We start from the raw sequence: 21,635 nt of genomic DNA on the forward strand, positions 1-21,635 counted from the left end.
TGGCAAACTGAGTCATTGCAGATGATGCTTTCAAAAATAACAGAAAAGTGGTCAGATAGAGCAACATCAGTTACAGACACCTTGGAAATGTTTAGACCCTTAGTGATGATTTCCAAGGGTGTCACATAGATCTATTGCACTTCTGTCTTCAGGATTGTCAATATGAATGTTGAAGTCTCCCACAATAATTAAACAGTCATAATCAACATATATCCCAGATAAAAGCTCATTAAAAATCACTGAAAAAGTTAGTTTTGGACTTGGGAGGCCTGCAAATATTCAAGAATATGATTCGGACCGGGCTCTTTACCTGGAGAGGCATTTATTCAAACATTTGCCCAGAAACACCTTTTTACACTTTAGTGAATCTTTAAACAAAGGGGCCACCCCTCCACTATTTCTTTGCTGTCTGCTCTCACAAAGAAAATTGTAGTTCGGAGGCGTCAACCTTCAGAATGGGAGCTTCATTAAATTCATGTAACCATGTTTCTGTTAACACATAACATCAAGATTATGGTCAGTAATGAAGTCACTGATTAAAAATTATTTTCCTGACAGAGATCTAATGTTCAATAAAGCCAGTTGAGTCAACAAGGTCACACACTCTTTGAAAGTGGTTAGAAGAGTTTATTTGAAAAAACATTAAAACTGTAGAAAATACAATAAAGAATAAGCAGGTGTCCTAAAAACAAAAACTCCACATTTGATTTTCTAGCATTATCTTGTGATTTTGCATGTTCATATGCTCACAATACCTCTACAAGTTTGTGTTGCAAACACAACAAGCACAAGGGTGCAAAGAAATATCACAATAATAGTACTTTATCAAACGGTGAGTTTAGATCAGCTTCTTAAATGCATTCAAGCTGACTTAGTGAGAGATTTAGAGAGGATGACAGGGAGAACGTCTCACTTATCTCATTTCTGATGTTTGGGCCTAAAAAGACAGAACACAAGGATGGCATCAGATAATGCAGGTGCAAAAGGTTCACAGTGACTTTGAGAACAAACTGAGGCCACAGTTGGGCTGTCAGCCAGCAGCGGCTTGTTTAAGATAGGGTGTGAAGGAATTAGATGCCATCAACAACTTCAGAAAGGCTCTAAGGAGTATGGCATCTTTCCTTTTATTTACACTTTATATGAACAGAGGACACCAACAGCTAGAGCAGCTGAACAGTTTCCAGTTATCAGTCTCTGACTCTGGTCTCATTTGGCACCAGTTTCAACAGAAGACCTGTTGGCAAATGAGTCAACAACATGCACCATGTATACAAGTGACACTATTGTAATGCAGATAGGGAAGTATCCCATTTAACGAGACACTACAGTAATATCTGCCTCAAAAATACAAATATGATCCTCTGTCTACACCAATACATGCCCCCGCGTGCCATCAGAGACTGGCTTTTTGCACGTCTGCTACCCAGCAACTAAAGCCCGTCTGTTATTTCCAAGAAGAAAAGCTTAAACATGGACTTTGACCATGGAACACTTGTCTTCTGTCTTTCAGTCAATCTGAGATGAAACGTTCGTTTCAAAGGAACCTGTCTGTGTGTTTGCACAGAGCTGATATATGGATTTCTCTTTACGCAATAGTTCCTGGTTAAATTACTGTAAGCTGAGTCACGTTTGCTTTCTGATTCCAAAACCATCTTACATTGCTTTAGGAACTTAGTCTGTAACAACTGAGATTCCCTCCCAGGCATTTGGTTCTGTAAATGCTGAGAGAACTAAGCTCTTTGCAATATTTGCAACCTAACTTGGAAAAACAGGCCTTCAGTTGACACAGCTTTCCCAATCATGACCGATTGATACATCTTTATTAAACTGATGATTTCCCAATTTCCAACATAGAACTACTTTAACTTTATTGCATTTTTTGATCTTCTCTTTTGAAGTGTATTGCTTAAATCAGTTTCTAGATTTGTGTGAAATTTCAAAATAAAGTTGATCCATCAAGGCTCTGAGAATGCATATACAGTGCCTTGCGAAAGTAAAACCTCTTGCCACATTTCAGGCTTCAAACATAAAGATATAAAATAAAAAATTTTTGTGAAGAATCAACAACAAGTGGGACACAATCGTGAAGTGGAATGACATTTATTGGATGTGTCAAACCTTTTTAACAAATAAAAAACTGAAAAGTGGGGCATGCAATATTATTGGGCCCCCTTCCGTTAATACTTTGTAGCGCCACCCTTTGCTGCAATTACAGCTGCAAGTCGCCTGGGGTATGTCTCTATCAGTTTTGCACATCGAGAGACTGAAATTCTTGCCCATTCTTCCTTGCAAAACAGCTGGAGCTCAGTGAGGTTGGATGGAGAGCGTTTGTGAACAGCAGTCTTCAGCTCTTTCCACAGATTCTCGATTGGATTCAGGTCTGGACTTTGACTTGGCCATTCCAACACCTGGATACGTTTATTTGTGAACCATTCCATTGAAGATTTGGCTTTATGTTTTGGATCATTGTCTTGTTGGAAGATAAATCTCCATCCCGGTCTCAGGTCTCTTGCAGACTCCAACAGGTTTTCTTCCAGAATGGTTCTGCATTTGGCCCCATCCATCTTCCCATCAATTTTGACCATCTTCCCTGTCCCTGCTGACAGGGACAAGAGTGATCATGGGCCTCTTAGCTGCATCTCTGATCAATCTTCTCCTTGTTCAAGATGAAAGTTTAGAGGGACGGCCGGGTCTTGGTAGATTTGCAGTGGTCTGATACTCCTTCCATTTTAATATGATTGCTTGCACAGTGCTCCATGGGATGTTTAAAGCTTGGGAAATCTTTTTGTATAAAAATCCGGCTTTAAACTTCTCCACAACAGTATATCGGACCTGCCTGGTGTGTTTCTTGGTCTTCATGATGCTCTCTGCGCTTTGAACAGAACCCTGAGACTATCACAGAGCAGGTGCATTTATACAGAGACTTGATTACACACAAGTGGATTCTATTTATCATCATCAGTCATTTGGGACAACATTGGATCATTCAGAGATCCTCACTAAACTTCTGGAGTGAGTTTGCTGCACTGAAAGTAAGGGGGCCAAATAATATTGCACGCCCCACTTTTCAGATTTTTATTTGTTAAAAAAGTTTGACACATCCAATAAATTTCATTCCACTTCACGATTGTGTCCAACTTGTTGTTGATTCTTCACAAAAAATTTGAATTTTATACCTTTATGTTTGAAGCCTGAAATGTGGCAAGAGGTTGACCAGTTCAAGGGGGTCGAGTACTTTCACAAGGCACTGTATATGCATATCCTTGCTTTTGACTTAAGGATTTAAATAATTGAACAAATTAAACATTACCATAAATTCAGCCCTGGGCCTAATATCTTTTATTTCCTTGAAACTGGGTAAAGGTGAACCATTTTTCGCAACATTTAGGATGGAAATAATGCATACATCAGACATGGTTTGGCTGCCCCCTTGGTAAAGCTTTGTAATAAGCCTTGAAATAAAGACATTTTTATTGCAATTCGATAATCTCACATTGAAAATGTTTATAAAATCGCACATTTAGGTAGAGTACAATTATTCAATGGGAAAAATGTTCAAGTTAAGAAATAACTTAAATCACAGATGGCACACATGATTAAATAAATATACATTTTTAGCTTCATCAGAGTTTCTAGGAATGTCTGATTATTAATCTATGACTTTCCGTTTCCCTGGGAGTAAGTATGATGTAATACATAAGCCTATTTCCAAAGTTCTCACTGTTACAGAACTGCAACAAAAAGTGACATCTCAGGTATGGAGGACCGATCCTGACAAAATTAAAAATAAAAGCAGAAATATATATATATTGTTTTTCCTTTTCCTTAAACATGCGTTTTCATCAAGAAATGTAAATGTTTTCTTTTTCCTTTTCCTTACACATGCTTTTTTTCTTTTGACATTTCCTTGCCTCTCTTTTTCCTTTACCGTTTGCATTTCTGCTTCATTATGCAAATGAGGAGGGCTGCCTTCTTCTCTCCAGCTCCTCTCCTATTGGTCAATATACAGGAAGGAGGAGGATCCATGTGCAGGCCGAGGGTGTGTCCCAATTCAGGGGCTGGATCCTTCCAAGTGCGTACTTGTGGGCTGATTACGTCACAGCGCGGCGAGTAAGGTCTGTCAGATGCTGCCGACAAATGTGTCCTTCTTTTGCCCGATTTGAAGGATGACTTGTGAGTATCCTTCGCGGTCCATCTTTTCCCATGATTCATTACGGGTCGAAGCAGTTTGGTCAAACAGGGGCAGCCATGGCGGACCACACTGGCAAAAGCTGTGAGTAAACTGTGAAAAATTACACTTTCTGTGACACAAATGAACTTTTACAATGTTTTTAGTGCGGGAATATAACTGTGTAGACGGGAAATATCTGCTTGATTTATCAAGACATCGCTCAATTTCAAACGTGCTCCGACATGTTCCGAGTTTTCCGCTCCCACCATAGTAACTGCCGGTTTGCTTCGCCAGCCCTACCGGCGGTGGGGCGAGCTAGACCTGGTAGAGATCTGACCGGACTATCGGCACTGAGCTCCTGCTGCCAGTCATCACAGTGAACGTTTAACACAAGTGATTTCTAACAGTTTATGTTAGTATTATTTTAACGTATTGTGTCATTTGTTCATGTAAGTCGATTTGACATTACAGGTGATATTAAAGTTAACCTGAATAAATGGACGATTTTATGTAATCCTACCGTATCACTGAAGAGTGTGATTGAGAATAAATAAGCTTTTAAATATTCATATTTGATGAAGAAATGTGCTACATGTGTTTTTAAAGGTATATTTATAATTCAGCTAGCATTATAATTCATGATTCCAGGTACAGCTGAAGAGAAATACACTTTCAAATGCAAACAAATCTCAGTAAAGAAGTGAAAAGTTTGAAAGAGCTTGTTTTAGGCATTTGCATAGAAATATTTTAGTATGTTCTGCAAATTGAGACAAATGTAAAATAAAAATAAAAAGACTTGTTTTACACTGATATTAAGCAAGATGTTTTTTTTTGTTTTTGTTTAGGGACAAAGAAGCAGACGGACCAGTTTATTAAGCTCAGGGGTGAGAACCACCACCTTTTTACTGGAGCTAAAAACTCAGCCACCGTGGCTTGGAGGTACAATAATAACATTCTTTGCAGTCAGTTTCTGTCCAGTTTCAATAACTCCTATCATTCTAACTTTCATAAATATCCATCCAGTGATTAACATACTTCTTTTGGTTTTCCCTCTTTCCTTTTGCTTGTTTAGGACAATTCTGGAGAAGATGGGCCAACAGGGGAAGGCCACCCCCATGCAGGCCAAAAAAAAGAGGGACAATATTAAAAGGAAATATAAAGTTTGTTCAGAAGTTCTCATGTCACACACAAATAAAAAATATTTTTCAAAGTCTTATTGGTTTCAACTCTTTTTTTCTTCCTTCTAACTTTAGGATTGCAAGTATCCAGGGTCAGGAGAGGGAGTCAGTGAAAAGCCCACTGCTGCTACTTGGCCCTGGTTTGTCCTTATGGATGAGGTGTTGGGACAGAGGTCTTCCACAACACCTCCTGTCCTAATTGCCTCCATCCCTGAGGACACTCCAGGGCCAAGTGGAGCGGTGGGCAACCAGATGGAGAAGGAAGACAGTGAGCCAGCAGGAAGAGGTCAGAAAAGAAAGAGGGACAGAGATGGAGTTGATCATGGAGGACATGAGGGCACAAAGAATGGGCACTGTTTTTCCATCTTAGAAAGAATGGTACCAAAATAAGGTGCTATATAAGAAATAAGTTTTGTTCAGATAGTTTCTTAAAGTTTTAAGCTGTTCTAATAAATTTCAATATTGTTTTTGTCACCAATGTATTTTATTTCCATTTGACCTAACAATACATCAACTTCATTTAAATTTCTAAACACAGTTTATTTTGAAAATTACAAATAGCATTTTAAACAGAATGTAGAAAAAAAAGAACATTTAAACAGATCAAGATTACAAGACAAAAGGCATAAAATAAAACTATGTACAAATATTTACAATGGCGAAAGCAGGATCAACCTGAGTGACCGGTTCCTGGAAAAACCTCTTGAACAGAACAAAGAGGCAGATGTCTGTCTGAACAGAAAGTCTGGCGGTGTGGCTAAATCTCTCACAAGGTCAGAGACATGGATGGGATGCTGCAACTGAGACCTGTGGTTTGTCTTTCTGGATGGTGAGCGAAGCATCACACAGGTGGTCTGCAGATGTTTGTGATGCCTCTCTCCGCTGTCCACGTCATCAAGTTTAAAGGACTGGCTGGACCACATCACTAATCAGGAATGTAATCAGAAATATGCAGAATTAGAAGATGGTGCTCACAAAATATGACAATTAGTTATACCCCTCAAACATTAATCACATCAATAATATTATACCTGCCTGCATACAGTAGTCATGTTCTGGTGGTGTGTGTATATATATTTTTATATATATATATATAAAAATAAAGGGAACCCTTAAACAACACAATATAACTCCAAGTGAATCAAACTTCTGTGAAATCAAACTGTCCACTTAGGAAGCAACACTGATTGACAATCAGTTTCACATGATGTTGTACAAATGGATTAGACAACAGGGGAAAATCTTTGGCGATTAGCAAAACACTCAATAAAGGAGTGGTTCTGCAGGTGGGGACCACAGACCACTTCTCAGTATCTATGCTTTCTGGCTGATGTTTTGGTCACTTTTGAATGTTGGTGGTGCTTTCACACTCGTGGTAGCATGAGACGGACTCTACAACCCACACAAGTGGCTCAGGTAGTGCAGCTCATCCAGGACGGCACATCAATGCGAGCTGTGGCAAGAAAGTTTGCTGTGTCTGTCAGCGTAGTCTCCAGAGCCTGGAGGCGCTACCAGGAGACAGGCCAGTACACCAGGAGGCGTGGAGGAGGCCGTAGGAGGACAACAACCCAGCAGCAGGACCGCTACCTCCGCCTTTGTGCAAGGAGGAACAGGAGGAGCACTGCCAGAGCCCTGCAAAATGACCTCCAGCAGGCCTCAAATGTGCATGTGTCTGCACAAACGGTTAGAAACCGACTCCATGAGGATGGTATGAGGGCCCGACGTCCACAAATGGGGGTTGTGCTCACAGCCCAACACCGTGCAGGACGCTTGGCATTTGCCAGAGAACACCAGGATTGGCAAATTTGCCACTGGCGCCCTGTGCTCTTCACAGATGAAAACAGGTTCACACTGAGCACATGTGACAGACGTGACAGAGTCTGGAGACACCGTGGAGAGAGATCTGCTGCCTGCAACATCCTTCAGCATGACCGGTTTGGCAGTGGGTCAGTAATGGTGTGGGGTGGCATTTCTTTCCATGTGCTTGCCAGAGGTAGCCTGACTGCCATTAGGCACAGAGATGAGATCCTTAGAGCCCTTCTGAGACCATATGCTGGTGCGGTTGGCCCTGGGTTCCTCCTAATGTAGGACAATGCTAGACCTCATGTGGCTGGAGTGTGTCAGCAGTTCCTGCAAGATGAAGACATTGAAGCTGTATTAGACCCACTCTAAGGGCCTAATACCCTTCAAGTGGGTCTAATGTGCTCAATCAGATTCAAACCTGAATCCGATTGAGCACATCTGGAACATCATGTCTCGCTCCATCCACCAACGTTACGTTGCAACACAGACTGTCCAGGAGTTGGCGGATGCTTTAGTCCAGGTCTGGGAGGAGATCTCTCAGGAGACCATCCACCGTCTCATCAGGAGCATGTCCAGGCGTTGTAAGGAGGTCATACACAATACTGAGCCTCATTTTGACTTGTTTTAAGGACATTACATCAAAGTTGGATCAGTCTGTAGTGTGTTTTTCCACTTTAATTTTGTGTGTGACTCCAAATCCAGGCCTCCATTGGTTTTTTTTCAGATCTCTACCGGGCTAGATTGCCCCACCGCCGGTAGGGCTGGCGAAGCAAGCCGGCAGTTACTACGGTGGGAGCGGAAAACTCGAACACGTCGGAGCACGTTTGAAATTAAGCGAAGCACATACTAAAATATTTCTATGCAAATGCCTAAAACAAGCTCTTTCAAACTTTTCACTTCTTTACTGAGATTTGTTTGCATTTGAAAGTGTATTTCTCTTCAGCTGTACCTGGAATCATGAATTATAATGCTAGCTGAATTATAAATACACTTTTAAAAACACATATAGCATATTTCTTCATCAAATATGAATATTTAAAAGCTTATTTATTCTCAATCACACTCTTCAGTGATACGGTAGGATTACATAAAATCGTCCATTTATTCAGGTTAACTTTAATATCACCTGTAATGTCGAATCGACTTACATGAACAAATGACACAATACATTAAAATAATACTAACATAAACTGTTAGAAATCACTTGTGTTAAACGTTCACTGTGATGACTGGCAGCAGGAGCTCAGTGCCGATAGTCCGGTCAGATCTCTACCAGGTCTAGCTCGCCCCACCGCCGGTAGGGCTGGCGAAGCAAACCGGCAGTTACTACGGTGGGAGCGGAAAACTCGGAACATGTCGGAGCACGTTTGAAATTGAGCGATGTCTTGATAAATCAAGCAGATATTTCACGTCTACACAGTTATGGTGTGGTCCGCCATGGCTGCCCGTTTGACCAAACCGCTTCGGCCCGCAATGAATCATGGGAAAAGATGGACCGCAAAGGATACTCACACGTCATTCTTCAAATCGGGCAAAAGGACACATTTGTCGGCAGCATCTGACAGACCTTACGCGCCGCGCTGTGACGTAATCAGCCCACAAGTACGCACTTGGAAGGATCCAGCCCCTGAATTGGGACACACCCTCGGCCTGCACATGGATCCTCCTCCTTCCTGTATATTGACCAATAGGAGAGGAGCTGGAGAGAAGAAGGCAGCCCTCCTCATTTGCATAATGAAGCAGAAATGCAAACGGTAAAGGAAAAAGAGAGGCAAGGAAATGTCAAAAGATAAAATGCATGTTTAAGGACAAGGGAAAAGAAAACATTTACATTTCTTGATGAAAACGCATGTTTAAGGAAAAAGGAAAAACAAAATATATATATTTCTGCTTTTATTTTTTATTTTGTCAGGATCGGTCCTCCATACTCAGGGGCCAAACAGGTTTAAATATCAATCAGCCAATTAGTCTCTATTTATAGAGCACTTTTCATGCACAATGAGGGCAAGAAGAATGTACGTAAGATAATCAAGGTGAAGGTAATAACAAATAAATAAATCAACAACAATGACCAGACAAACAAACAAGAGAAACAATGAGCTTGGAAAAGGTAAAAAATACTTTATGCAAAATGTGCCGTTAACAGAGGTGATGTTGGTTTGAAGGATTGAGGAAACACAGTTGTGTTAATGCTGATGAGGAGACAGAGGTAGACAAAAATTTTACGAACAGAATCTAAAATAAGAATGTTAAAAGTGAGATCAGAAAGAATAAAAAGGAAATACAACCATTTCTGTGTACACTGGCTGTTTAGGATCGATACCAGGAAAAAAACCTTTTCTGTCCATCATAAACATTATCATGAGGATTTAGCAAAAGTTTACTGTAACTTTAACTGGAGCCACGTGCTTTAATCAGATTCGATATAAGTCAAGCTTTCCTGCAAAAACACTGATGGAAGGTTTGATGTAAAAAATAAGGATGAAAATATAGAAACGCGCCTAATTACCACTGTTTAGTACGGTAGAGATTCTATGCTGCTGTGGGCCTGGTTCTTTTCCAAAGATCTTGTAAACCCTGTTAGAGAGAATTGCATCAGAAACGATCTAAAATGCCATACTTTAGTTAAAGATCATGGGGACTCTACAACTAAACTGAAAAATGGTTCATCGTTTTCTGAAACAAGATACTGAGATAATCAGCACAATATTAGCCAAAACGTATGCCCAAATCAACATAGAAATCGTTCACCAGATGCTAAATTAACCTTTTTCAATGGCTATCTCAGTCTCCATACTTAAAAAAAACCTTTAGAGTGATCTGAACAGATGAGAGCAAGAGAGAAGATGCAGGATTTTGGACAATCTAGACAAAGTGTACAAAGAGGACTGGTCAATGATTCCTCTTCTATATGAGCCACAGCGAAGCCACCAGCGAAGAAGTCTAAAGCAGACCTACCAACAAAAGGGGCTAGTGTAAAAAAAATGAGTAGTCACACCAACAACTCTGCATAAATATTTCTTGCCTTGGAAATGTTTCCCCACTGTATAAATGTAAATTAAAGGTTGCAGTTATTAAGCGTGAGATTATGCTACGGCACTAAAGTTTTACACGTCTTTACAATTTGTCTATGTCTGTATCTAGAACCCATGAAGCTCATTAAGGCCAATATTCAGCACTGATTAAAGTTTTACTGTTTCTTTGTTTTTACAAGATGTATATCAGAAAAGCAGTAGAATTAAAGACTTTTAACTGGCGTTCTGTTTGGTCCTAGTAAGCTGTCAGTACCTTTAGGTCTGGACAAGAACGCTAATGTAAAATTGTGAATCAACACTTTTTTAGCAAATGTATTAAAGACAATGTTAATCCAAGGGGTAAACACAAAAACAATCAATATGACCAAAAACCTCATTCCCACCTTTTGATCATTCATCCAAGCAGAGAGATAAACATGACAACGCCCATGAACTGCGTGGAGAGGATTACTGGAGTGAAGAAGGACCACACTGGCCACAGTGCAATATTAAAGCTGCAAGAAAAAAAGACATGTGTAATAAAAAATTAACAGATCTGCCATTGAGTGGATAGGCAAGCATTGTATGTAATTGCATAACATGCAATGAGTTCTTTATTGGAGGAATCAATAAGCTCTGAGAACAGGTTTAAAAAAAACTACATTTATTATTTTAAGCCATATAATGGAGAAAAGTAGCAGGCTAATTATTCAAATTAAGATTAAAATATCAAGGGCTGAACTAATTAAATTTTAATAATTTATCAATAGTTTATTTAACTATACGATGAATAACTAGAGCTATGAAAAAAAATAAAACCATGCAGAAGGTATAAAATTACCAATGAATATCAATAAATTACCAGATGCAAAATTTTAGTTATTTCAGTTTTTTTATTCAAAAACTTTAACTCATTCAGTATCGCTACACAGAGGGATTCATTTCAAAAATGTTTTTCCCAGAATTTAAATAATAATGGCATAAAATTTAGTTTCCTAATAAAATTTGAATATTGCCTGAAAGCAATAAAAAATATTTATGAAATGCTGAAATGTTGGCCTGCAGGTAACTACTTCCAGGAACTGTTCATTATATGCACTGAATACTTGCTTGTTGCTCCTTTTGCATGACTTACGGCATCAGTGCTGTGTTGCATGGAGCCTGTGGCTCTGCTGGGGCAACAGGGAGGACCAGGATGCTTTGAATGTACCCTTCTCCTTGTCTGCATTGTTAAGCTCTGGTATCTCATCTTCTTCTTGACAATACCCAGTAGATTCTTTATAGGGTTTAGGTCAGGCCAGTTTTCTGCCCAAACAACCACAGTGATATCGTGGTTATTCAAAAAGCTTTTGGTACTTTTGGCAAGTTGGGCAGGTTCCAAGTCCTGCTAGAAAAGGACATCTGTGTCTTCATAAAGCTTGTACAAACTGTTCCAGAATTTCCTGGTAGACAGCTGTGCTGACTTTGGACTTGACCCAGTGGACCAACACCAGCGGATGAAATGGCTCCCAACACCGTCACCGACTGGAATTTTCCCACTCGACCTCAGCCAACTTGATTTTGTTCCTCTCAACTCTAACTCCAGACTCTGAAAAGATGACTTTAAAATCAAATGGAAATTTTACCTTGATCACAAAAGAGGAATTTGGACCACAGAGCAACAATCCACTCCTTTTTCTTCTTAGCCCAGGTAGGAGGCTTCTGGAGTCTCCTGTTTAGGAGTGGCTGAACATACAGCATGTGGCAGTGGTATTCCATGTTTTAGATATATCTGTGTTGTGGCTCTTCAAGCTCTGATTCCACTACTTGAGAATCTCCTCCAAACTCGTAAAAGGGTTTTGTTTCACAATCCTCCCAAGGTTGCAGTTATCACCGTTGCTTGCAAACAGCTAGCTTTATTAGCAATGCCTTTTTGCTTCCATGTGGAGGTCAATGACTATCTGCTGGACAACTGTCAAGTCAGAGGTCTTCCCTATGATTCTGTAGGCCATAACCTGGAAATAACATTTCCGCATTACAAATTATTTTTTATTGGTCTTACATAATATATTGTTATTTCCTGAGAAGTTGATGCATCATCAGCACATACAAAGAATTGTATTTGCTGGCATCAAGAGGTCCGAGCTATGACCAACTATACATTTGTTAACTTTTTAATACTAAACACCTAAACGTGTCCTGTATCTGCTGTGTGTTCCATAGTCATTAAAATTAATTGACTAAAGTCATCAATTCATTAAGAATCTGATTCAGAGTAAAAACTTGTTTGTATAATTGTAAATAAATCCAGGCAGTATGTGGTAAAAAGAAATAACACCAGAAGTACATCACATTTGAGTTTAATGAATCTGTATAATATGCAGTTAACAATCATTGTTTCAAATTACTGAAAAAGGTTTTCGATCATATTCTACAGGTACATTTTGACTATGAGTTTGCAAACGTTTTATTCCCTGAACTGAGTTTCCCAAGGATGTTTTAGTTATTAGTACCTAATAACTAAAACTTTTTAAATGTTGAATTACCCTTCGTTTTGAAAAAGCAAACCAGTTACTGTAGTCTGGAAAGCTAAAGCTATTACCAAGACTTTCTTTTGAGGATTTTTAAATTCCATGGCCAGTCATATCGTTCAACAGGGCAGCAAAAAAAATCTTTTGTATTACAGTTTTAATATTTTCAACAATAAAAAAAAGTCACCTGTAACATAATTTAAAGAGGAAATACATTTTCTATTCAGAGAATGCTTCTTCCCTTGAATTGTAGATGTTTTTGCCATAAAAACACCTTAGCTAAACAAACGCAGCAATTTTTCCTTCTCTTTTTGTGTGCGTTTTACCTGCAGGATGCAGCAATAAAGGCTGCAGTGGTAATGGGAGGAATGGCAGGGAACTTTTGGTCATAATGTTGAATGCCTTTGAACCACTCCAGGTACACAATGCAGAACATGGCCAGAGACAAGCAGATCCCAAGGAGTATCAGGCCGACATTAAACCACCAGCTGAGAAAAGAAGGGAAGGTGCATGTAATCCGTCAGCTGTAGAGGTTCAATAGAAATATAAATAACATCATAGCCTTCAAGTGGTCTCATATATCAATGGTTTCTTCTGTATGAAAAAAGCCTTTTTGACAATGACTATGACTAAGCACTTTTGAACACAAAGTTCCTTTCTTAGAATTTGAACCATGTCTGAACTTGATATTTACCTACAATGTACCGTGTACAATCAAAAGTCCTCTCCGAGTTTTAATTACTTATCACAGCACAAGCCACCGATACAAAATGTCGTGCTACTTTTATCCCCTTGCAACTCAACAGGAAAACAAACAAATCTGCTCAGTTTAAAAAATGTGGGAATAAAAGTTGCTTGCATGTGCATACCCATGAAATATTTTTTAAGCTCTCTTTACATTCAGCGTCAGCATTCAGTCTTCTTTAATAGAAGTATCAGTATGTCACAACTTGATTTGGCAATATTTGTCTGTTTGTTCCCATCTATCAGATCAGACCACAGCCTTCTTCAAGTGACGTCACACACTCTCTGTAAGATTTAGTTCAGGACTCCTACTGTGTAGGCCATTCCAAAACTACAAATGAAGAAATGCTTGGATACTGTATACGTTTAGGCTACTGTACACGACGTCACTTCCTCTGCAGTTTCCAGCAGATACCAAGCAGTTTTAATTCAGACTGAAGAGGTATTTGGAACCGTTTACAGTATTATCTACGTTAAACAACAAACAAACAGCTTCATCTTAAGTAAAGTAAGCCCAGAGCATTTTGATGCTACCATTACGCAACAGCATCAACCCCTTTGAAAAGCAATTTTACAAGGTCTATGGGAGATTTTGCAGCTTTCTCCAAAACCTACTCCTTAATCCAGATATTCAGTATAAAGAATACAGGAAGTTGTTGTCACATGAAGACTAAAAGTAGTGCTTGGCAGAAATTCCCTTCAGTGTTGTTGTGTTTCTTTTGAAAGCCTGCTTGAGCCATTTCTGGCTTATCTTTTACAGAGCCCACGAAGGGACAAGGGGGAATTTTTTTTCTTTTGCGTTCGCTCGCAAAAGTTGTTAATCACCTTGAGAAAGCTGTGCATTTTGGAACAGCAGCACAGATGACAAACTGCTCACAAAACAAACAGCACTGATATGGCATTGATATGGTTTATTTGTCATATGCAGGTTAACACGCAGTCAACAATGCGATTAAATGCTTAGGATAAGACGAACCGTTCAAATCACTATAAAAACAAAAGTGGCGTGCAAAAAAAGTACACATCATGCAGCAGTAATTAGCAAAAAAGTGTCAGATGTGGTTTCGTGCAGTATTATTGTCCAAAGTTCAGCAGTTTGACAGCATGTGGATAATAACTGTCTTTAAGTCTGATTGAAGATCCTTTTATTTAAGGCCAATTTCAAAATAAAACTCAATAAATCTCAAAAACGGGTCTTCCACAAAGTATTGCGAGATAACGCAAAGACTATTGCGTGGGGACGCAAAAGAAAAAAATTCCCCCATGTCCCCTCACAGGCTCCGTAATCTTTAAACCTGTTTTGGAAAAAAATAAAATAACGGTTCTGTTTTTGTCCACTTACTGTCTTCTTTGTGTATTGTAATACGCACAATGCTGGTTGTGACTGACTGATACCTGACCAACACCTTGGTACAATGAGATCCTTTGTAACCTACCTACAAACTATGGCTTTAGCTACAGGAAGTAAATTAAAAGCTCTCTCTCCACATATAAATATATACACTGAACAAAAACTACAACTGTATATGAGCATTTGCTTACATTTTATTGTACAAAAGTAATATTTCTCTTGATTTGTGTATAATTTGCTGCCAGTGAGCATTACTCAGTGAGTTGTTTTTTTACTTTTTTTACTGGGTGGGGCATGTCCAGTGGGTGATCAGACAAAATGAGCAACAGCTGGGGACAATAAAAGGCCACCCCAAAATGTCAAATTTCATCACAAGTCATATTGCCTCAGATGTCGCAAGTTATGCGGGAGCATGCCATTGGCATGTTGGATGCAGGGATGTCCCCCAGAGCAGTAGCTGCACGGCACAATGTCCATTATCGGACCATAGGTTGTTTAAGAGTTCATTTTCAACAGACTGGCACTACTGCAAATCGACCTCATCCTCGTCTGCCACATGTGACCACTCCAGCACAAGATCGCCACATCCGGCTCGTCCATCTGCGGGATCGGCTAAGACCAGCGACACACACAGCTGATGAGACTATTGGTCTGCACAACAGACGCATCACACCTCAGACTGTCCGTAACCGCCTACAAGAAGCCAACTTGCATGCTCCGCGCCCTCACCGTGGTCTGGAACTCACTGCTGTCTGGCGTAGGAATCGACTCGCGTTGGCGAATGCATATGTCCGGTGGTCCTTGGCACGCTAGAAGAGTGATGTTCACGGATGAATCCAGGTTGCAGATGTATCGTGTAGATGTAAGACAGCGTGTCTGGCGATGCGTGGGTGAACGGTTTGCAGATGCAAATGTTATGCCCAGGGTTGCCCATGGAGGTGGTGGCATTATGGTGTGGTCAGGCATCACATACGGGCAAAGAACACCATTGCACTTCATTGAAGGGAACCTTAATGCACAAAGATATCGGGACGAGATTCTCACTCCATTTGTGGTGCCGTTTGTGCGCCAGCATGACATCACCTTTCAACATGACAATGCCCGAACTCATGTTGCCCGCATCTGCATGGAGTTCCTTCAAACAGAGGACATTGAAGTTCTGGACTGGCCTGCATATTTGCCAGACACGTCCCCAATAGAGCTTCTTTGGGATGTTCTGGATAGGCGTGTCTGGGACCGTGTTCCAGTTCCAGGCAATGTGGGTCAGCTCCGTGTGGCACTCCAGGAGGAATGGAATAACATTTCACAGGCCACCATAGACAATCTGATCAACTCCATGCGAAGATGTGTTGCTCTTTTGCAGCTGGCGGACACACAAGATACTGAAAAATCTAACTCCTCAACCTGACCCCTATCATGTTCAAAGGACTGTCAATCCGCTACAATGGCCATACCACGATGTTATCAATGCCGATATGATGATCAGTAATTACTGAAAATATATTTTGAATTTCTCTATATATTGCGTAACCCAAATGTTAATAAAACTCTTATATTTGACATGGGGCACTTATATTTTTGTTCAGTGTATATTATATATATATAAATTTATACATATGCATTCTGATGTTCTTGCATTGGAGAGAATATATGCTGTGAAACTATCTTCCATGTTAATAACTATAAGCAATAAATCTCTCTGACTTATTATAGCATCCTTTTTAGTATTAAAATTGCACAGTAGATATATGATTTAGAATTCAAAATAGTACATCTGTAAAGAGGTTTACATTTTTGTCCCATGACTACACCGCATCTATATACTGCTCACTTTAGCCACAATACAGTATTAGCTTCATTCTACTGCTATGTTTTTGCTAACATTTTCCTAACAATTCACAATACTAATGAATGAATTTTGCATTGATTAAATCTAATGTTATTTTACTTTTGCTACAGCTACAGCTTTGTTTCTGGAAGCCACTTTTACCTTTTAACATCATCACTCTCCATAATGACATGCAGGAAATCTGTATAGTAGGTCACAACTACTGATGCCACAATCCAGAAAATGGAGTGTTTGTTGATGCGAGGGAGGGGTTTCAGCTCTTTTTCATCCTGACCTGAAAAGTAACACACATGTCAAAGGTTTGTGTGGCAACTTATACATGTAAGACTAATTATGTTCCAAGAAGATTTATATGGTATGCAGAATTAATTACTGGTCTTTAATTGTGCATTTTATGCCATTTTTTTTCCAGCGTAGAACGATAGAAAGACCAATATCTTCAGGGATTTTTAACAACAATTGGATGCATAAGATTGAACTTACTGTGGATTTTGACCCTTTGTTGATCTAGACAACCTATGATCAAAACTACACATACAGGAACAAATATACAAACACTAATATTTGCCTCAATGTCTCTTAAGAAGTGGCAAAGAAACAGCCTGCTCTTTGTAGCCATCATCCAACTTGTGTAATAAGTCTGGCAAGATATTTGACCAGAGTTCCAGGCAGAACTGGTAGAACCAATTTTTATTTTACTTTGATAAAATAAAAAGTATCAGTGTTGTATCCCTTAATCTGTTACTATCAAGGAAAGCTAAAAAGGAAATACTGAAAAACTATGAGGAACTGAGTATTACCTTATAGTATTGCTTTTACAAGTGAATATGAGCTTTATCTTGACTTAGCAGAATGTGCCAATCTTCTCCTGTCAGATTTAAGCAGCTTTTGAGGAGAAACCGATAGGTTTCTCTGAGATAATCTTGCCTTTCGGAAACCTATTAATCGCTATAATTTACTGGCTGATTAAACGTCTCTGAGCCTCTTATTGGCTGCTGAAGTGGTTAGGCATGCTGGACTCCTCTGTGCAGAGTTCCCAATGAACTCACTGGCCTAGAAAATAAGCTACATAAGGTTTAAAAATCGAAAAGAAAAACATTACCCATTTAATAAATCTTGTCAAATAAATCATATTTGCATGGATACTTAATAAGCCATGACTCCCAGGGATGTATAAGAGTAGTTTATCTCTCATGTAAGCTGAAAAAGCTTTTGTTCACAATCAAAACAATCATGAATTGCTGGATTTATGCCAGCGATAGCCTCAAAGCTGGACAATTGTCCACTGTCCCCTCTTGGAAAAAAAGACACAATCAGAAAAATAAAGAAGCTGCAACCAGTAATGTGATCCATTTTGCCATATAGCAGCGGGTTACCATTTCATTGGCAACATGTTTTTAAAGGAAAATCTGTTAAATGAATGACTAGGTAAAAAATGGCCACAAGCTGTACATGGCTACAAGACAATAATGTGAGATAAACAATCTAGGAGTCAGATGAACTGTGAAATGTCAATTAATGCAGGGCTTTGCTGAAGTATTCCTACCACTTAAATGTTTCCATATTTTGTCAACCACAGACTTCAGTGTTTCATATCATAGACAAACAGAATTACTGCACAATTTAAGGGAACATGTTTTTTACAAAAAAAAAAAAAACATCTGAAAAGACTAGTGTGCATTACTAAAAGGACTCTTTTACTTGATACCCCTAAACAAAGTTCTTTGCAACCTACTGCCTTCTTGGAGTCCATCTGTGTCTAATTTAATCTTACTATGTATACAGCTGTTCTACGAGTCCTCAGAGGTTTCTTAGAGAACATTAGTAAACAACCAAAGCTGGATTTCCTGGAAATCTGTCTGCTAATTGGAAACCCAATTAACAGAGAAATCATGGATAAAGTTGTGGAGAAGTTTAAATAGGGATTGGGCTATGGAACAATTTGCCAAGCTTTGAACATCGTTAGGGAGCACTGTATCATATCTCATTCAAAATAGAATGACTGTGGCACAAATGTAACCTAATACGACAACTAGTGGTCATGCAAATCCAAAAATCTGGCCTTAATGGTACAGTGCAAGAAGAAAGGCACTGTTGAAAGAAAGCCAAAACAAGTCCCATGTCTAGTTCGCCAATAGCAATGTAAGAAACGCAGTAAACACGTGGAGAAGGTTCCCTGGACAGATGAGTCCAAAACCAAACTTTTAGACCATGTCCATTGAGAAGCGTTGTGGCAGCAGCATCATGCTGCAGGAATGTTTTTCTTTAGCAGGGACAGGGAAGCTTGTCAGAGTTTATGTGAAGATGATATACAGATAAGAGAGCAATCCTGATGGGGAAACCAGGGCTGTAAAATATTTGGCACCGGTGTGGATGTTTACCTTCCATCAGGATGACAAACCTAAACATAAAGCCATGCTACAACAAAAAAGGTTTACATCAAAACACAATCATGTGTTACTATGGCCCAGTCACAGTTTAGACCTAAACCAATGGGTAAGTGCAAAGAAAGGCTGGAAAATTTACGTTCACAAAGGCTGTCTATCCAATTAAACTGAAGCTGAGCTACTTTAAGATTAACTCCTTTTAAAAAGAATGAGCAAAACAATCTAGTAAAGGGTGGTTTAACATAGTGGTTCAGTAAAGCTGAATGGTTTTATTTCTCCTTAAAAATTATACACTATTTGGTGCTGGTCTATAATATCAAAGTTTTAGCTGTTGTCACAAACTGAAAAGGCTCAACAAGTATGAAAGCTTTTGTAAGACACTATATACGTGTGAGTCATTAGACTGATTGCAAATACCAAATAATCCAAATGCAATTAAAGATAATTACAATATACAGTTTGATAGATTCATCAAAAACTTCCTGGAATTCTGTCTGCTGTTTTAGGGTTGCGTGCTTTGGACAAATAAATAATTAGCCTATGCAAGAGGTGTCAAATTATTATGCAAGTCCTATACTGTGCAGTATTCATACCATAACGTTAATCTATTGTTTTATACACCATTTCCATCCAATAATAAACCAAACTGTCACAATGAAATTACCTGATTATTAAACGCTACAGTGATGGAAGCAATTAACTTAACCTACAAGTCTTTTAATATTCCAGTTTGAATGCAGCTCTTTTCTTCTTCTCTCCTGTTAATGGCTGTTGGAGTTTGTTACCTAGAACTCCTGCGTGCTCGTTTGTTTTGGTAAAGCTAAGTCCTGCTATACTGTTTCAGTAAAATCTAGATAATAAAAGAAAATAAAAAGACTGCGCAGTCACGTTATTCTGGCCAGGCAGGACAAACGCTGCAGCCCCGTTGCTGCTCACCATGAACGCTTCTGCCTTTCTCCCCAGCTTCAGCAGTTTTTATTGAAAAGCCAGGCATGTACATGCAAAACAAAACATACATTCTTATCAAATGTCAGTTGGACTGACTGATATATCCAAGTCAAACACACACAGAAGGCCCGCCAACCAGGCCACCAAGCCACACAATACATTTTATTTCACACATTATTAAACATAACTTGAGCATAACAATTCAGACCCTATTAAGTATTTTAAATGTTTCCAACATGGCTCAGTCTCATATTCTTGTCTACCACTTCTTTAATGCACTAAGTGTATTTGACACGTAATTTTGCAACAACAGTTTGAGGTGTAAAACTTTATGCTGTCTTCCAGTTCCAACGTTCCTAGCTTAGACATAAGTTCAACAAGCTAACTACGTTAGCAGCATAGCATTCTGAAGCTTACTCGTTTCACCATCACCGGTCGACGTCGTCGTTTGCATGAGCAGCTCCGCATCTCTTTTAAATCTGTTCCGAAGCGTCGCCAACTCGCTGTCATTAAACATTTTGTTGTTCTTTAACTCACATGAAAGCCAACTGAACAAAAGGCACTTCCTGTTGCGACGCGGCGTCGCTTGTCAATGACGCAATATAAGGGACAATTGTATTTTTTTTTTGTATTACAAATGAGTAATGACAATGAAAACATAACCAAATTATTGCACATAATGCCTGTACAATGTAAAAACAGAGTAGCTAATCGAGTATGGGTAGCATATTCATAACTATGACAAAACCATTTCATGTTTGACACAGAATACAGTTTTGACTTGGCTGGCTAATCATTTTGGCTTTGCTACCTTATAATCATGATTTAGTTAAGTCATAACTTAACATCTAATAATTGCGCAATATAATTTTAACTTTGCGTTTCATAATTATAATTGAGGTTTCTCATAAATTTAATCTGGCTAATGATATATCATAAATCACGCTTAATAAATATTTTTCATCACAACTGAAATTGGCTTCCCTTATATGCTTAGACATGTGCAGCAAAAGGAACACAAACAAAAATAATCTTTTTTGTGGGTTTATTAATGTGTTTTAAATCCACTGGTAATGTCATTACACAACTTCAGTTATTTCATGCTGTACCACCTTTCCTGGAAAATGTTTAGTGAGTTTAGTTCACCATTTGTTCTCTGCGACACGTAAACAAAGGATACCATACATTTTATCTACAAAGGATCATTCAAGTTTAAGATGTTTTTTTTTGTTTTTTTTGCTGTATTTTTACTTGCAGACAATAAAGAACACTTAATGAAATAAAAGGACTATAGTCTTTAGTTTTTATAAATACATAAATGTATCTATATAGTAGCTGGCTATGTGCCAGACCTCATCTTGAGTTCACTGTATAGCTTTATAAAGAACAAGAATCTAACACTGTTGTCCCACTTCTGAACTCTCTGAAGTGAAAAGCATGACAACATATACACTGATAGTGAGTACATTATGATCTTTTTAGATGAACAGGTATCACTGATGTCCTTTCTATAAATTTGTAGTGCAATCCAACAATTCACAGGTGGAACTTTGCACAACTATGGCAAGTCCAAAATTGTGTTGTTCTAATAACCAGAATACCATTCTATTTTTTCTAGACCCAACTAGAATGGTGCTGCCAGGACCTTTTGACAACCTATGACTAGTTGCTATAGTTTTA

General features: G+C 38.9%; 1 protein-coding gene across 4 annotated transcripts; it reads right to left on the reverse strand.

Annotated features, from left to right (window-relative positions):
• Positions 1-606: 606 nt before the first annotated feature.
• tmem128 (transmembrane protein 128) lies at positions 607-20,555 on the reverse strand. Of its 4 annotated transcripts, none has more exons than XM_047348711.1 (5): positions 20,373-20,554; positions 16,762-16,894; positions 13,003-13,164; positions 10,571-10,681; positions 607-937 (listed from the first exon to the last, which is right to left on the reverse strand). In XM_047348711.1, exons 1-4 carry the CDS (start codon positions 20,470-20,472, stop codon positions 10,582-10,584), a joined length of 495 nt encoding a protein of 164 aa, XP_047204667.1. In that variant the 5' UTR covers positions 20,473-20,554; the 3' UTR covers positions 607-937; positions 10,571-10,581. The 4 variants fall into 4 exon arrangements, with proteins under 4 accessions (XP_047204667.1, XP_047204671.1, XP_047204670.1 ...); XM_047348715.1 differs by lacking the exon at positions 607-937 and adding an exon at positions 6,253-6,274 and having other exon boundaries at positions 20,373-20,555; XM_047348714.1 differs by lacking the exon at positions 607-937 and adding an exon at positions 9,033-9,729 and having other exon boundaries at positions 20,373-20,555.
• Positions 20,556-21,635: the final 1,080 nt, after the last annotated feature.

This window comes from Girardinichthys multiradiatus, chromosome 20 (assembly GCF_021462225.1).
Source record: "Girardinichthys multiradiatus isolate DD_20200921_A chromosome 20, DD_fGirMul_XY1, whole genome shotgun sequence".
Taxonomy (NCBI): Eukaryota; Metazoa; Chordata; class Actinopteri; order Cyprinodontiformes; family Goodeidae; genus Girardinichthys; species Girardinichthys multiradiatus.

Coding starts and splice junctions, on each gene's coding strand:
- tmem128 (XM_047348711.1), bottom strand. CDS start 20,472: ATGTTTAATGACAGCGAGTTGGCGACGCTTCGGAACAGATTTAAAAGA. Junction 16,895..20,372: donor GACCGGTGATGGTGAAACGA/GTAAGCTTCAGA, acceptor GTTACTTTTCAG/GTCAGGATGAAAAAGAGCTG. Junction 10,682..13,002: donor TTTATTGCTGCATCCTGCAG/GTAAAACGCACA, acceptor TTTTTCTTGCAG/CTTTAATATTGCACTGTGGC.